This window comes from Callorhinchus milii, unplaced genomic scaffold, assembly GCF_018977255.1.
Source record: "Callorhinchus milii isolate IMCB2004 unplaced genomic scaffold, IMCB_Cmil_1.0 Scaffold1, whole genome shotgun sequence".
Lineage (NCBI taxonomy): Eukaryota > Metazoa > Chordata > Chondrichthyes > Chimaeriformes > Callorhinchidae > Callorhinchus > Callorhinchus milii.
In genome coordinates, this window is record NW_024704742.1 from 22,894,144 (window position 1) to 22,912,412 (window position 18,269).

An 18,269-nucleotide genomic window follows, 5' to 3' on the forward strand; every position below is an offset into this window, starting at 1 on the left:
CGCACAGGGAGTGATGTGGGTAGCAGTTCCGACTGCAGCGAGTAATGTCAAAGCTGAACTGATGACGCAGAGGTCAGCCATTTTATATCAGTTTGCATGCAACGTTGGTCTCAGAAAGCATGCTACAACAAGGTTCCCCCATACATGATGCGGCCTCTTTAACCTAATATTCCATATTCCTATTGGATGATGATTGAGAATTTTGCCTAATGTTACAAATATGGGACTTTGCAACAAAAATAACAACGAGATTACATTTGTATAGCGCCTTTCATGTCGAGAGGAGGTCCCAAGGCGCTGGACAGTGTACAACATTTCAGACCTGAGCTGGGGTCAGGGAGGGAGAAGGGAGTGGAAGGGGGTTGACTGATGGTATGGTCGAAGAGGAGGGGTTTGAGGCGGAACTTGAAGGAGGCTAAGGAGGGGGCGAGGCGGAGTGACTGGGGGATTGAATTCCAGAGGTTGGGGGCAGAGTGGCTGAAGGCTTTCCCGCCAATGGTGGGGCGGGTGGGTCGGGGGACGTTTTTTTCTGAACCGTCCCTCGCTTTACTGAACCCAGGTCTCTCGCTTGGGAGGCGATTGCTCTAACCACTGAGCTACAGGACTCCCATTCCTTGTAAAAAAAAAAGTTCCAAAAAAACAATTACCTTATTGTCAAAAGAACTGGAATTGTACCATTTTAAAACTGATGGATATCAAACAACTGTGTTACAGTGTGGAATACGGAAATTGTGTTGTACACCATGCTACACCCATTAAGAAGAGTTATACACGATTGACTGTCATAATGAATCCAAGTAGCAATCGAAGGCGATTCTGTTGATGGTAGATTGGGTTCACATTGGTGCATTCTGCCTGTACAGTAATAGCATGCACCAGATGCTAATCTTTAATGGCCCATCATCAAAATAATAATAATAATAATCCTTGCATTTGATATAACGCTTTTCACATCTGCTAGATGTCTCAAAGCGCGTTCATTTATACTGTAAAGCGAATTGACTATATTTTGTGGGCAAAATGCGGCAGACAATTGTGCACAGCAGTGTCCCACAAACAGTCGTGGATTGATTGACCAATTTATTATTGTCTTTTTTTTCTTGAAGGATTATTATCAGGTGTGTGGAGTAAGGAAAGGGTTTCGCCCTGGCGGGAACTGAACCCAGGTCTCTCGCTTGGGAGGCGATTGCTCTAACCACTGAGCTACAGAACTCCCATTCCTTGTAAACTAGCAAATGGAGATAATAATAATAATAATCCTTACATGCATTTAGTGAGCAAGTGAGGGTAAGATATTATAGCAGCATGAATAACTGCGTAAGGTTCAGAAGACAAAAAAGGAGATAATTTAAACCATTTGGACCGCGCATTCATGCAAAGTTGGAGAAAGGTTATATTTGTTCAATCCCAGATAAGCTAAAACTCTCTTTGAAAATTTGTCTCAGAATTGGTAGAACATCAATTCCAGGATATTTTCACTTCATCCCCCATTTCTCCAAAAAAAAGAACTTGAAATTCATCTTTCTATCCTACTGTAGAACTACAGGCCTTTCCTGTACCTGGCTAAACATTTCTTGTGCAATTCTGAAAGAAAGCATCATGTTTTCCAACACTAAAGAACATTAATAACATTGAAAAATCAAGACGTTTCTGCATATGTTAAACCATCTTACTTTTTAAAAAAAATGATTTAAATGAGAATGTCATGGTTATATTGCTCCTGCCCACGTTCAGTGGCAACCTGACTTTGTTTCAAGTTTCACAATTAATTCAGAATTAAGAGATTTTTATTGAACTCACCGTGACATGTTCTCAGGAATATATCCTTGCACCGGGTAGCCATCACTCCTCCCTGGAGGTGTGGAGATCTGTGTCATGATAGGGCGTGATTTCCAAGATCCAAGCAGAGTACACACAGGTGGAATTAGATTCACAAATTGTTGTCTCTGATCTTTCATATAAGGTCGGGGCAAGGAGATCGTGCCACCGGCTCCAATTCTGTAGTGAAACGATTGTCCAGTCGAGTTAACACCTACAACAGTGGATGGAGACGAACAGCTGCCTTGACAGTAACTTTCGTCATTTGGCTCCTGTTTGATCACTGGGGTCAAGATGGGTTGCAAAAAAACATCATGCTCATAACTAGAAGTTGATGAGGATGCAGCTGCCCCTAAAATCCCACATATATCGAATGTGTCTCCATAACTCATTTTGCCGTCATTTGTGAGATGTGCAATTTCTGAAAAGGGATTTTCTGAAACTTGACTATCGTACATCATGTTCAGGCAAGCATCTTCGTTCATTTCACACTTTATTGGCAGTGAGAAGGTAGAATCAGTTAATTCTGAGCTACCTCGACTGAGGAAACACGACTCACTAAAATCACTGTCCACTTCAGTTTTTATAAACTGAACAGGATTCATATTGTTCAACATTCCTGTTTCCAAACCTTCAACTTTTGGTTTCTCCTCCTTAAACACATTCATTTCTCTGTTACTTTGGCTTCTTGCACCTGTGTTCTGGGGGGAATCCAGGACCAATCGTAACCCATTTGAGGGGTTCAAAGGGGGAAAATGCAAGTTATTTAGAACAGGTCTATAGGCAGAAGAGCCCACTCTGTTATTGTTAGATGGGCTGTATAAAGAAGAGCCTAACATGTTATTATCCACTGGGGCAGAGCTAGGAGAAGCCAAATTAGTAGGAATAGAAGTGGGAGAGCTCAGGTTGTTAGGACTAGAGACAGAAGATCTTAGGTTATTCACATTGGCAGGATTAGAGATAGAGGAGCCCAAGCTGTTCATATTACTGGGGCTAGTCATCGTTAGGTTATTTATTTTAGATGGACTAGAAATAGAACAACGCACAGCACTAGGGCTAGCGACAGAGGTGCTCAGGTTATTGATATTATCAGGACTAGCGATGGAAGAGCCCAGATTGCTTACAGTGTCAGGACTAGAGAGAGCTAAGCAATTTATTTTAGAAGGGCTAGAGACGCAAGAGCCCATATTGTTAGGGCTTGACATAGCTGATCCTAGATTATTAAAGCTTGTAGGACTGGACATGCAAGAACCAAGACTACTTCTTCCAGGGCTAGAGGAAGAAGAACAGCGCCTCTTCCCTTGCTTTAATAAGATGGAATTCATCTTTTCCTCACTCTGAAGACTGATTTCTTGTCCATCACTTTCACTATTGTTGCCAGGCCTTCCGTCCATTTGTTCAGAATGCAGACCGTAGTTAAACTCGTTCCCCATTTCCTTTACTGAATTCATGTACAAACCCATAGACTCGGCCACGGTTTTTGACAGCTCTTTAGCAGATCCACCATTACATTTGGGATCTGAAATGAGACAAACGTGTTGGTGTCGACACTGCTGATGAGAATGATGATGCTGAAGATGGGTAAAGAATCGCTGACTCTCTTCACCAGCATGAAGTTTTGTCACTGGGGGTATGTAGCTAATATTGAGAACAGTCAGTCCACTGTAGTCTCCAATCTCATCTCCCATATTGCTTAATTTACAATTGTTTAGGTTCCACAGTTCTTCCGCATTAATTCCTTTTGTGTCACTGAAATATCGTTTCAATTTCTGGCACGTTAACACACCTAGAAGAAAAATGTATTTTTATAATTTTTTTTAAGAAAGCACACATTCTTTCAATACCAGCAAATAAAATATTTGTGTCACTTTAAACATAATAAATAGTTCAAAGAAAGAAAACTTTCAATTTACATTACCCTAGAGCAAACATATTTGTTTAAGATTTTCCAAATTAAATACATACTCAAGTCAGAACATTTCAGAGTGAAGTTCGCATTCTCTACAGCAATACACTAGTCTCTCTGTATAACATTGCTGTGGGACCTGTAGAATGCATATCCCACTTAACAACAACAACAACAAAATTGCATTTGTATAGCGCCTTTCACGTTGGGAGGACATCCCAAATAATAATAATAATAATAATAATCCTTGCATTTGATATAGCGCTTTTCACGTCGGGAGGATGTCCCAAAGCGCTTCACAGAACACACTGTAAAGTGAATTGACTGTATATTTGTGGGCGAACGCGGCAGCCAATTGCGCACAGCAATGTCCCACAAACAGTCGTAGATTGAAAATGACCAATTTTTTTTGTTTTGTTTTTTTAAAGGGATTATTATTAGGCTCTGTGTGGAGTAAGGAAACTTGCCCGAGGTTTCGCCCTCTGCCTGGAATTGAACTCAGGTCTCTCGCTTGCAAAGCAAGTGCTCTAACCACTGAGCTACAGGACTCCACAAAGGCGCTGGACAGACAGAGTTTCGGACCCGAGTTGAGGATCGGGGTGGGGGAGGGTGGAGGGGGGGAAGCAGGAGATCGAAAGAATGGTCGAAGAGGAGAGTCTTGAGGTGGGTCTTGAAAGTGACGAGGGAGGGGGTGAGATGGAGGGACTGCGAGAGGGTTGGTGCAGAATTGTGGAAGGCCCGCCCGCCAATTGTGGTACGAGCAAGGTGGGGGACGTGAAGCAGGCCGGAGCCCGCTGAGCAGAGGGAGCGAACAGGGTGGTAGAGGGTTAGGAGGTCGGAGAGGTAGGGGGGAGCAAGATGATCTTAGTGAAGGAATATTATAGAAAGGTTGTCATTTATATCTTTCATGAGCATGTTATGTGCAGTGGTAAAAATTTAGAGCAAACATCTACTATATTATAATTATTAGCATTGCAGTCAGTTGCCGATAAGTTACACATTTAAAGCAGCAAAACATTGCACTGGGTTTGGAAACTAATCGGCAAAAACGTATTTAGAAAAAATGCGGAGAACGTTTGCGCAAAGAAAGATACAGTATATATATATATATGCACAACATAAAACACACAGCAAAAATAGCAATGCACATTGGTGGTTGAAAGCAAATTGTGGGTGAAACTGCAATAGTTGTATAAACCCCAAACCAAAAATTAGAATCAGAATCCTGATGATAAAAAAGCAAGTAACTTTTCTTCCTTCCTTCCCTCTCTTCGCTCAAAAGTTTATCAAATATCTCAAGTTTCCCACGATGGGCTGGCCAACAGTCCCCAAGGTACAATAAAAAAAATCACTGACTCTGGGCAGATCCCTGTTGGCAAATCGGCTGCCAAATACACAGTCACTACATTTTACAGAAAACTCTTGTGAAGCGTTTTGAGAGCGAGTTGCACATGACACTCGCCCAGGGATTACCGCAAATACTCAGGTGCATTCAGCACTCAAACTTGCGCCGACTACAACCCTCCCCCTGGATATTCTCTCCTCGACCCCCCCCCACCCTCCCCAGTCGATGGGTCGGGTCAGTGTCTGGGGCTGGTGGGGGTGCAGGAACCCCGGATCCTGCAGCGCTGTTCGCAACACAACGTTAACACGTTAAAAAACAACGCAAGACTGATCATAATAATCCCTCCAAAACCAAAAACAATAATAAATTGGTCATTTTCAATCTACGACTGTTTGTGGGACATTGCTGTGCGCAATTGGCTGCCGCGTTCGCCCACAAATATGCAGTCAATTCACTTTACAGTGTCTTCTGTGAAGCGCTTTGGGACGTCCTCCCGACGTGAAAAGCGCTATATCAAATGCAAGGATTATTATTATTATTATTATTATTATTATCAGCATCAGCCAAGGTCTGGGCTCCCACAGCAACAAAGTGACCTGTGGGTCTGTCTCTCTCTGGATGTGACACACTGTTCCTCTCGCAGCGCTGCTACTTACTTCACCTGTACTTTCTGCCAATGTATCTTATCTCCAACACTTACTTACTACTTACTTACCTGTTGATCCGACTCTTTCTCTGTTGCTCGACTGCTCAAACCAAACCAGAGGACAGGTCAAAAAAAAAAGAAAACTTCCTTCAACACAACAACTTCAGCCTCTCTTTCTCTCTCTCTCCCTCTCTCTCTCTGTGTGTCTGTCTGTCCGCCTGTCTTTGCTTTTGTAAATTATATTTTAAATATATATTATATATATATATATAAAAAGAGTTCCTGGCAAAAATAGAAGCCGAAAGCAATTGAAATTACAAGTGAAACTGTCAGCGTTGCCTCTGGAGTTAACCCCGCGACTCAGTGTGTGGTGTGTGTGGTGAGTGAGTGAGTGAGTGTCTCCCAGCGGCTGCTGGTGTTACATGTACCTGTGGATACACATGTCAGCTCAGCGCCTGGAGAAGCTTCACACACACACACACACACACACACAAAATACCTCAAACACCAGCACATCATCTCACAAGGAACTCAATTGCCATGATTTCTGTCCACCTTTTTATGTGTGGGAGGGATGGTTTCTACCCTCCCCCTCCCTCCCTCCCTCCTCCCCCCCTCCCCCCAAGAGCTTTTTTGGGGAGGATATTACAGATTTTTTAAAAAAATGTACATATATACAGTATCTGCTCTCTCTCTGTATCTCTCTCTCCGTCCCCCCCCAAAAAAAAACTGGCTGTGAAGAGGGAGGAGAGAGAGAGAGGGGCGAATGATTGGTTGGGGTGCAGAGGCTCTGAGTGCTGACTGGTAGCCTGGGGTGGAAACCCCGCCTGTCTGTCTGTGTGTCTGTCTGTCTGTGTGTCTGTCTATCTGTCTGTCTGTCTATCTGTGTGTGTGTGTCTGTCTGTCTGTGTGTCTGTCTGTGTGTGTCTGTCTGTCTGTGTGTCTGTGTGTGTGTCTGTGTGTGTGTGTCTGTCTGTGTGTCTGTGTGTGTGTCTGTGTGTGTGTGTCTGTGTGTGTCTGTGGGTGTGTGTCTGTCTGTGTGTGTCTGTCTGTGTGTGTGTCTGTCTGTGTGTGTGTCTGTCTGTGTGTGTGTCTGTGTGTGTCTGTCTGTGTGTGTGTCTGTCTGTGTGTGTCTGTGTGTGTGTTTATCTGTGTGTCTGTCTGTGTGTGTCTGTCTGTGTGTGTCTGTCTGTGTGTGTGTGTGTGTCTGTCTGTCTGTCTGTGTGTGTGTGTCTGTGTGTGTGTCTGTCTGTGTGTGTCTGTGTGTGTTTATCTGTGTGTGTGTGTCTGTCTGTGTGTGTGTCTGTCTGTGTGTGTCTGTGTGTGTTTATCTGTGTGTGTGTGTCTGTCTGTGTGTGTCTGTCTGTGTGCGTGTCTGTCTGTGTGTGTGTCTGTCTGTGTGTGTCTGTGTGTGTGTTTATCTGTGTGTGTGTGTCTGTCTGTGTGTGTCTGTCTGTCTGTGTGTGTCTGTCTGTCTGTGTGTGTCTGTCTGTGTGTGTCTGTCTGTGTGTGTCTGTCTGTGTGTGTGTCTGTCTGTGTGTGTGTCTGTCTGTGTGTGTGTGTGTCTGTGTGTGTCTGTGTGTGTGTTTATCTGTGTGTGTGTGTTTATCTGTGTGTGTGTCTGTCTGTGTGTGTCTGTCTGTCTGTGTGTGTCTGTCTGTGTGTGTCTGTCTGTGTGTGTGTCTGTCTGTGTGTGTGTCTGTCTGTGTGTGTCTGTGTGTGTGTTTATCTGTGTGTGTGTGTCTGTCTGTGTGTGTCTGTCTGTGTGTGTCTGTCTGTGTGTGTCTGTCTGTCTGTGTGTGTCTGTCTGTGTGTGTCTGTCTGTGTGTGTGTCTGTCTGTGTGTGTGTCTGTCTGTGTGTGTGTGTGTCTGTGTGTGTCTGTGTGTGTGTTTATCTGTGTGTGTGTGTCTGTCTGTGTGTGTGTGTCTGTCTGTCTGTGTGTCTGTCTGTGTGTGTGTCTGTCTGTGTGTGTGTCTGTCTGTGTGTGTCTGTCTGTGTGTGTGTGTCTGTCTGTCTGTGTGTGTCTGTGTGTGTGTTTATCTCTGTGTGTGTGTTTATCTGTGTGTGTCTGTCTGTGTGTGTGTCTGTCTGTCTGTGTGTGTGTGTCTGTGTGTGTGTGTGTCTGTCTGTCTGTGTGTGTCTGTGTGTGTGTTTATCTGTGTGTGTGTGTCTGTCTGTGTGTGTCTGTGTGTGTGTGTGTGTCTGTCTGTCTGTGTGTGTCTGTCTGGCTCCTCGCCCAGGCTCAACCTTGCCAGATTTGGGCGGGTTTCACGCCCAACTGGGCTTGTTTTCTGTTGCACGGCATTCGTACGTGTGTGTGTGTGTGTGTGTGTGTGTTTCTTTTTTTAAAAAAAAACTTGCTTTTGGGGTAAGTGCCTGATTTGGGGGATTTTTTTTCTGTTTTTTTTAAAAAAAAACCAAACCCGTTTCCCTCCCCCATTTGAAGTCCCCTTCTCTCACGGGTTTCAACAGCGCTGAGACTCAAATCGGCCGCTCTGCTGCTACTCGCCCAATAATCCTGTGCAATGGTCTCGGTCTACTTTTTTGGGTGGACTTTGGGCTATCAGTTTTAATTCCTGCCAAACCTGCCCCCGGATCAGTGGGAGCTCTCAGCGCCATCCCCACCCCCCCCCCCCCCCCCCACCTTTAAAGACATTTCCTCCCACAGTTTCGCAGTCACCGATCTGAATTGCTACTGTCCCAACACTGTGCAATGAGATTGGGCTATACTTTTTGTGCGTGTTGTGCAGTGTGTGTGTGTGTGTTGTGCAATGTGTGTGTGTTGTGCAGTGTGTGTGTGTGTTGTGCAGTGTGTGTGTGTGTGTGTGTTGTGCAGTGTGTGTGTGTTGTGCAGTGTGTGTGTGTGTGTGTTGTGCAGTGTGTGTGTGTGTGTTGTGCAGTGTGTGTGTGTGTGTTGTGCAGTGTGTGTGTGTGTTGTGCAGTGTGTGTGTGTGTGTGTTGTGCAATGTGTGTGTGTGTGTGTGTGTGTTGTGCAGTGTGTGTGTGTGTGTGTGTGTGTGGTGTTGTGCAGTGTGGTGTGTGTTGTTGTGCAGTGTGTGTGTGTGTGTGTTGTGCAGTGTGTGTGCGTGTTGTGCAGTGTGTGTGTGCGTGTTGTGCAGTGTGTGTGTGTGTGTTGTGCAGTGTGTGTGTGTGTGTTGTGCAGTGTGTGTGTGTGCGTGTTGTGCAGTGTGTGTGTGTGTGGTGCAGTGTGTGTGTGTGTGTGTTGTGCAGTGTGTTGGTGGACTTCGGGGCTACAAATGGTAATTCCTTGGCCTGGGTGGTGTGTGGGAGCTGTCAATCCCCTCCCATGGCTTTGGGGAGGAGAGTCATTGCATTGCACAAATCCCCACCCCCTACACACACACATATATATATACACACAAACAAACGCACACACACACATACCCAAAGGCTTTGCTTGGGAGTTGGCAATCACTACAGGGCATCGGGTTTATATCTCTCCCCTCCCCTCCCCTATGGGCTGTCAATCACTACAGTTGCATCGGTTTCTTTCCACCTCTCTCTCTCTCTTTCTCTTTCTTTCTCCCTCCCTCTCTCTCTCTCCTCCCTCTTGACAAGCCGCTGTGTGGGGTGGTGGGGAGGGAGGGAGGGAGGAGGGGGAAGATGTCACTCATGTACTGGGTGGGTGGGTGGAGGGGGAGCAGAGCTGGGGGGGGGGGGGGTGGGGGGGAAGCTGTCACTCAGGCAAACTGCAGAGGAGACGTTTCCGATACAAGTCGCGAAAAAAAAAGGAGGTGGGGGTGGAGGGAGGGAGGGAGTGAGGGGGGGAAAGCTTCACATACACAGTGCATCTGAGAGAGAGAGAGAGAGAGAGGCAGAGCCTGGGCTTAGGATTACGAACCCTCTCCACCACTACCCCATCCAATAGCCCCCTCTCCCCCCCCACCAGTCCTTCAGCATTAGCTCCACACACACACACACACCACCCACCTGCCTCCAGCTCACCCCCCCCCCCCTCCTCGGCATCCCTCACTCCTGTCTGTAATATGCATTTATTGTGTGAAATATAATATAACTGCAATCCACCCTCTCACACACACCCCACACACTGGACTTGCAAGACTCCACCCCAGTGACGCAGTGTTAAAAAAAAGAAAAGCCATGCGATTCCCTCGGTTGTTGGTGGTTGTTTTTTTTTGGGTGGGGGGGTGGGGGGGGTGATGCAAATTCGACTTCTTCAGCTTTTATTTCCAGACCCATCTGATTTTTTTTTGAAGGGGTTGGTGGCTTTGGGGTTCGCCCTCCTTAGCTGAAGGGCTTTGAGTTGCAATTGGATCTGGTCGAATAAAAACACTGTTGAGGTCTTTATTTTTGCACGTTGTGGGGGGGGGGGGGGGGAGAAGTGTGTGGGACACACACACACACACTCTTTCTATTTCCATTCCCCCCCCCCCCACCACCACCCCCAAACATAACGATTGGCAAAAGTTTTTATTTGACAATTTTGTACATGATTCTTTCTTACCCACCAGTTCTCCACACACACTCAACACACACACACTCAACATAGCCCCCACCCCACCACCACCCTCCCCTCCCTCCATCAACCCCCCCACAGAGAGATTGCACAGAGAGCTGGTCAGTGCAATGGTGGGGGGGGGAGAGAGAGAGCAGCAGCCGTGAGGTTGGGCTTTAATTTGATGGCTTTAACTCCAGGGAAAGGTCAATCCACGCAACACCTCGGTGACAACACACACCACACACACACACACAACACGGGGTGACTTTGCGACCAAGAGGAGGATGTGCTTCACAACCAGAAGCCCACCTTAGCACCAGAGAGAGGGAGAGGGAGAGGGACAGGAAAATAAGCACTCCAACTACAACACATAGCACACCAACCCCCCCCACACACCACCACCACCACCCCCCCATCACCACCAACAACAACCCCCCCACACCACCACCACCAACACCCCCACACACACCACCACCACCAACCCCCCCCCCCCACATCACCAGCACCAACCCTCCCACCCCACACCACCACCACCCCCCCCCCCACACCACCACCAACCCCCCACCCACACCACCACCACCCCCCCCCCCACACCACCACCACAACCACCCCACACCACCACCAACCCCCCACCCACACACCACCACCACCCCACACCACCACCAACAACCACCCCACCCCCACACCACCACCAACAACCACCCCACCCCACACCACCACCCCCCCCCACACCACCACCAACACCCCACCCCACACACCACCACCAACCCCCCACACACACACACCACCCCCCCCACCCCACACACCACCACCAACCCCCCCCACACACACACACCACCACCAACCCTCCCACCCCACACCACCACCACCACCCCCCCCCCACACCACCACCAACAACCACCCCACCCCACACCACCACCACCCCCCCCCACACCACCACCAACAACCACCCCACCCCACACCACCACCACCCCCCCCCACACCACCACCACCCCCCCCCACACCACCACCACCCCCCCCCCACACCACCACCAACAACCACCCCACACCACCACCACCAACCCCCCCACCCCACACACCACCACCACCAACAACAACCCCCCCCACACACCACCACCAACACCCCCACACCACCACCACCAACCCTCCCACCCCACACTATCACCAACAACCCTCCCACTCCACACAACCCCCCCCCCCCACACCACCACCACCACCAACCCCCCCCCCCCCCCCACACCCCCACTGTTAGTTCTCGGCCTTACACGTCTATAATTCTGGAAATAAAAATATTTGCACAAACCTTCAGGTCCAAACTCATCGCCGGTTTGACAGCGCTCTGCTGACCGGATAACCGCACCGAGACCCCGCAGCAGGAAAATGAACAGGATTTCAGACCTTCCAAAGATCCCGAAGAATGCAAACACACACTCCCCCCCTTTTTTTTTCTCCCCCCTTCCCCCCTCCCCTTTTTTTGTGCTATTTTCTGTTTGAGGGAGTGGGTGGGTGGGGGGTATTTTCCCCCCTGTGTCTCCCCCCAACCCCCTCCTCCAAGTCAAGTGCAGATTAAATCACGATTCCATCCACGCTCTTTGCTGCTTTTGCTGACAGCTCCTCGTCTCCTCTCCTCTTCTCTCTCTCTCTCTTTCTTTCTTTCTCTTTCTCTCTCTCTCGTTCCCCCTTCTCCTTCTCTCCTCTCCCCCTTCTCTCTCTCTCTCTCTTTTTTTTTAACGCGTCCTCTCCTTGAACTTAATCCCAAATCGGTGACGAGACGTCAAAATCCGTGGAAGAAGAAGGTGTGTGTGTGTGAAGAAGAAGAAGAGGAGGAGGAGGAGGAAGAAGAGGAGGAGGAGGAGGAGGAGGAGAGTGTGTGGCCAACAGGGAAACTTTCTGACCATTGCAGACGGTCTCTGCTGCTCTCTTCTCCTCTCTCTCTCTCTCTCTCTGTGCTCACACAGACAACTCACTCCACTGCACTCCCCTCCATTCCACTACACTCACTCACTCAGTCACTCACTCACTCACATGGAGTCCCAGTCTCTGCTCTGCTGTGGCTGCCGCCGCCCTGACGTCAGGCTGTTTGTATTTACATTGCACTTAAAGAGGTCGCTACTACTGTACAGTACCAACCAATGGGAAATGTCATCAAGCAAAGTGGTGGTGGGGGGTGTGTCACCAAACTTTGGTGACACCCCACCCCCCCCCCCACCCCCCCCCCCCCCTCCCCCCCCCCCCCCCCCCCCCCCCCCCCCCCCCCCCCCCCCCCCCACATCCCCAAAACCAAAGCAGAAACCGCAATAATAAATTGGTCATTTTCGATCCCCGACTGCGCGCCGGACGCCGCCCGTGTTCGCCCACGAACGCGCAGCCGATCCGCTTCACAGCACATTCCGCGAAGCGCTTCGGGACGTCGAGAAGACGGGAAAAGCGCTCTATCAAACGCAAGGATTATTATTATTATTATTATTATTACTCCCTCCCTCCCTCCCACCCGCACCACCTCTCCTTTATCGGACGCGCTAAAGCTTGTACGATTTTCGGCAAGTCAATAATGTTTCAGTTATCAAATTCCCCAAAAAGTTGTTAGGCGTTTGTTTTCCGTGGGTAATAAGCGCTCTCTAACCACCCCCCCCCCCGCCACCCCAACACACCCCCACCAAAAAAAAATTCTGTTTGTAGGACAAAGCTGTGTGCAATCGGCTGCACGTTTCCTCCCCAAAATGTGCAGTCCACCTACTTTACAATATATTCTGTGGAGCGCTTTGAGACATCGCAACAACGTGATAAGGCGCTATATCAAATGCAAGGATTATGTTACGTTATTATCAAGTTGTGTAGATCGCAAACACAATATGCAACCAAAAGAAAGCTCATCCAATGTCATTTTGCTCCATGTCTTGTGTTGTCGCTACAACAACAACTTGCATTTATATTACGCCCTTCACGCTGGATAGCGTGCCGGAGCGCTTAAAGTTAATAGAACTTGATGTTATTAGGTTTGTATTTGTTGCAAACAGGAAAGTCGCTGCTGGAAAGCAAATACTGCACTGAATTGCAATAATGTCATCTGAACTCCCAGGTGTGTCGCTGCTTTGGAACATACTCCACAGTTTGTTATTTTATGCGGAGTCTTGGCGGACAGGAACAGATGACTGGCTCCTGCAAATACATTACATGATTTGACAAGCAGCTATATCTTTATACTATCACATGGGAGAATATAACCGTGTCTATTTACTATATCGATCTAACAGTTGATTAAATCGCAACAATGCATCTGATAACATTACTGTAGCCAATTTTGGTTTACAGGCTCACTGGACATATCAGGAAAAAGCAAGTTTCTGCAAGATTCTCTCATGCTTTAACCTCAGTTTTCTTACAGCCGATTGCAATTTTTTCATGTTTTTCCTTAGGTTCTCTGCATTTTTTAAATATAATTACTGCAGATTGCAAGTTTTTTTTCAAATAGCATTTTGTACTTATAGATTGTTTTTGCAAAACAGTAAGTTTAGTGTTAGTTTAGTGAAAATTGTGTAATAACTGTTAACTTCAAAACATTGTTTCAGTTTTAAGCAGTCATGAACCCCCCCCCCCCACCACCACCGGCCCACTGTCAATCTTTTGACAGTACAGAAGTACTGAGGTGGTAACGTTGACACTGCACTTCTTAACAAAAAAAAACACAAATATACAGGTGTTTAGAAAACAAAATATTATATAACAAAAACAGAGGTGGTTGGGAACACTCAGCAGGTCAGGCAAAATATGGAGAAAGGAAAGTGAGTCAACGTTTTGGGTCCACGACCCTTCGTCAGAACGGAATTTTGCAGTATTAAGTTACTTTCCCAAAAAAATTTTGTCCGCACAATCTCAGACTTGAAACATTTTATGCTTAACGCACGACTAGCTGAGAGGGTTTGAAATTGTGAGCCGCACCTCTCCTCTCACTTCAAAATATTTTGAATGCTGCTTGTGAAGTGACTAATTACAGCCTTGTAGCTGAGGCCTTCAAAAAGTGCCAGACACTTTGATGTAACAGCCATCTCGCAAGCAACAGGATCTTGTGCTGTTCTGGCATTTGCTTAGCAAATTCTACTATAAGCCACACTACCTCCAACTAAAAAAAAATAAAATTCTTGTACCATTAAGGAAAAGTATAATAATAATCATACTTGCATTTGATATAACGCCTTATCATGTTTTCGAGACACCACAATATACTGTAAAGTGAATTGACTGTATATTTTGTGGGCAGCCAATTCCTCACAGTAGTGTCCCACAAACAGTCGTGGATTGAGTGACCAAATTATTATTTTTGATTTTTTTAAGCGTTTATTACCCCGAAAAACGATCCACCATGCGACTAACAATCCAGTTCCTACTTACTGCTATATAAACAGAGGGGTGTGGAGTAAGGAAACTTGCCTAAGGTTTCACTCACCGTTTAGAGAAAAGTGTAGGGATAAGGTAGAGACTAGGGATGTACTGTATTTAGAAATTTCAGCTGCCTAAGCAAAGCCCAGTTTAGAAACTGGGAGCACTGCAAAGCCGCATTTTCATGACGTGACTAGTTTCAGGTTGGGATTTTATGCTTTTGGCATTTGCTTAGCAGAGTAGGATCTCAATCTACTTCAGCATTCGCAAGATATTTCAACATTTCACGCAGCCACAAAGGAAGAGAGTCAATTTATAGGGTCAATTCTGTTCTTTCTTGGCTCCTTATCTATTTTTCTCTGACACATGACCAGCCAAGTGTGTTCTGTGTTTTAGAAGGATTGTTGGTAAACTTAAAAGCAAACTTGTATTTGATATACTGCCTGTCACATCGGGAGCACATCTCAAAGAGCCTTGTTCTTAGTTCTGCGTAGTAGGCGAACCTGGCAGGCAATTTGAGCACAGCAATTGCCGTCAAGTGAATCATCATTTTTTTAAATTTAACTAGAGCAAATTAATCAGAAAAAAATAACAGTATAAGTCACAGTCAGCAAAGCTTTTAAAAGTACAGCACTGATTTTAGCAAATTTAGTGAATTAGTGGCTGTATATATTGCTGTACATGCCTGTTTCAGAAACGGTCCCAAGGTCTCTGCAATTATAAAGTTCTGCTGGAGCTGATGAAACAACTTCAGTCTTCATTTTTGACTAATTCACTTGGCGAGGAAGGCAGCCCACATTAGCAATCTAAAGTGGCAGGAAGAACAACCCTCAGTGTTGGGCAACAACAATAACAGCAACTTGAATTTATATAGTGGCCTTTACGCACGATAGGGTCTCGGAGCACTGTACAGTGGTAGCATTGGGCAGCGAGAAAGGGGGAGGGGAAGGAGTAGGTTACCATATGCGCTGTGATGGTCACCTTCTCCCCCACGCCCGCCTCCACAAGGAGGTAGGTCTTCACGTGGGATTTAAAGATAGATTTAAAAGGCAGCAACAAAAATCAACATTCCATTGAATTTTGGTTTGGTTGGTATAATGTCAAGGAATGAAACTCTTTCTTTTCAGGACCATTAAGAATGCATATTCCAATCCTGCATCCTCAAACTTCTCCAGGAATATTTCGGACTACTGTGTGATATCAGTATGTCTGTCAGTTAAGGTTCAAAACATTATCTCTTAAAGACAAGACATTTTTCCAGATTTCTGGCTTCTTGTGTTCTGCATACTTTACCCTAAAGTCTGCAAGAGGCAGACTCTTTGTAAACTGTTGACTAGATACAATGCAGAACAGAACGTATGCTGCTAAAACAGAAAGCAAAAACTCATCTTCCTTCGGTTGATAAACTACCACTGTATAATCTGCTGTGCTAAATGCAATGTTATGACAAGGAAGATGCTGACTTATTCGTGTACAATACATCTATTTCATCAGTTGTGTCTGACAAACTCCATGTAAAGATTTAATATAATAATAATCCTTGCATTTGATTTTGTGCCTTATCACCTGTTGCGACGTCTCAAAGTATATGATATACTGTAAAGTTGAGTGACCGAATGTATTTTGTGGGCGAAGATATAATCACTCACATTAGAACAAATTAGGAAAGGCATAAACTAGGAAGACAGAAGTAGGTAAAAAGACTTCAAGTTTGGAACAATTTGAATGTTAGTGATTTGTATGTTTGTTTACGTGTTTTGTTGAAATAAAAATTTAAGGAAGGACACTGTTTGTCAATCTCCTGCAAGTAAAGAAATAGATGAAGCTTTGGTGAAAATATTTGTAGGCATTCCATAAATACTGGAGGTACGTTTGAAGGTTGAAGGACAGCACATATTATTTTGTTATCCAAAAGGGCAGTTAATTTAACATCTGGTGATGTAGAGAAGGAAAAGGATCTGGGTGTGATTATTGAACATTCACGGAAGGTTTTTTGATGATGTGAAGCTGCCGTCAACAAAACGAATCAAATACAATAGAAATGTATTATTTCACACCTTTTTTTAGTGATTGGCCCTTTATTTTCATTCAATCACAATGCATTGACTTCCCTTCTCTATCATAATAAAAGTGAGAGTTATTTTATCTATTTTTCTTCATGACTTCTGGAGATCTGCTGATCACAACTGATTTGGCAACGTAGTCCAGCATCCTGCTTGTCTTGGTTTGTTTTTTCACAGTCTCACATTATTTAGACAAACTTTATAAATCCCATGGCACTATTCAAAAAGAGAAGGGAGTTTCTCCGGTGTCATTTCCCCAGATAAAATTGGTCATTCACTTCTTGGATGTTTGTGGGAAATTGCCGTTCACAAATTGGTAGCCAAATTTGCCTACAAATTTCATAACCACTATGCCTTTACAGTATATCCTGTAGAGCATTTTGAGACGTCCTCCTGACATGAAAGGCACTATATCAAATCCAATGATTATCATTATTACAAGGTGAGTGACAAGTAATCTAACATTCCAAGCTGTTTATCATTTTTCCATTTGATAAAATCTATCCCAATCATAGACATTTACAACACAGAAGAAGGCCGCTGTGTTTGTGCTGGCTCTTTGAAACATCCAAACATGTGCCTCCTGTTATTACTTTGCATTCTAGTACCTTTCATTCATTGACATTGAAGGTTTTTGATCAACATTAGAGTTTGAGGACAAACGTAAGGCAGTATTATTCTCTTATATAGTTGCTAGACAAAATCAATCCATCTGGCTTAGATATTTGGCCTTATAGTGAAGCTTCCCATCCTATTGGAGCGAAGCCTGGACTTAGTTAACAGATTAGGCGTGGACAGAAGCAGCACATACATCCAAAAAAATTAGTATTGGGTTCAGGATCATCTCACCATACAAAACCTAGGTTGTACAGGTTAAATCTTTCATTGCTCTGTGCAAAAATGCATGACACAATAACACGTTTTTACCTTTTCATTTCATGCTCTGTTTCACCTACTCCTTCAATCTTTTCTGCATTAATGAGCCAATTGGTGTGCTGATTCAGTATCTGAAATGATCTCAAAGATTTCAGGCCATCATATGTCTCTTTGAAAGAGGAATCCATTCAGTTCCTTTTATCTACTGTTTTCCCAAACTCCTGCATAGTACTCCTTGTTAGATATCTGTCTATTTCTCTCTTGAAAGCTAATATGGATTCTGTCTCAATCACCACAATGTAAATCAAATTGAACTCAATACTTTTTTGGCAAGCTAATATTTCTGTTCAAGATGAGCCTCTTTCTTGCCACAGTCAATATTTCCAACCCTCCTACCCGGGGTCCCAGCAGGGCAGAACCATTATGTGGAGTGCTCACAATACTCCAATCTTTTCTATTTTGAAGGAGTTAATCAACACTGAATCAACTGCCTTTGTTGGGAGTTTGTTCAGAGTTCCACTACTCTGAGGAGTGAAAAAATGCCTTTTAATTGCTAGTTCCACTTGATTTTGACAATTTTAAGCCCTTTTCCATTTCAAGTTGTAGTTTAAGACATTGGCCTTGTAATTCAGTGAATTACGATATATTGTCTGGGCCACATGAATTATTCATCCAATGTAGTATAAAACGGCCCATCCACTTTGTCAAGTAATACACTAACATAATTTCTATTGTTGGGATATGATGAATGAATTCT

General features: G+C 45.2%; 1 protein-coding gene across 1 annotated transcript in view; it reads right to left on the reverse strand.

The window, feature by feature from the left end:
- The window catches only part of nr3c2 (nuclear receptor subfamily 3, group C, member 2), a 156,829-nt gene extending 145,168 nt beyond the window's left edge, over window positions 1-11,661 (reverse strand). The window contains exons 1-2 of the mRNA XM_007904029.2: window positions 11,500-11,661; window positions 1,801-3,604 (exon numbers count right to left, since the gene is read on the reverse strand). Of these exons, the coding sequence (XP_007902220.1) occupies window positions 1,801-3,506 (1,706 nt within the window). The 5' untranslated portion in view covers window positions 3,507-3,604; window positions 11,500-11,661. The remainder of the gene's footprint in view (window positions 1-1,800; window positions 3,605-11,499) is intronic.
- Window positions 11,662-18,269: the final 6,608 nt, after the last annotated feature.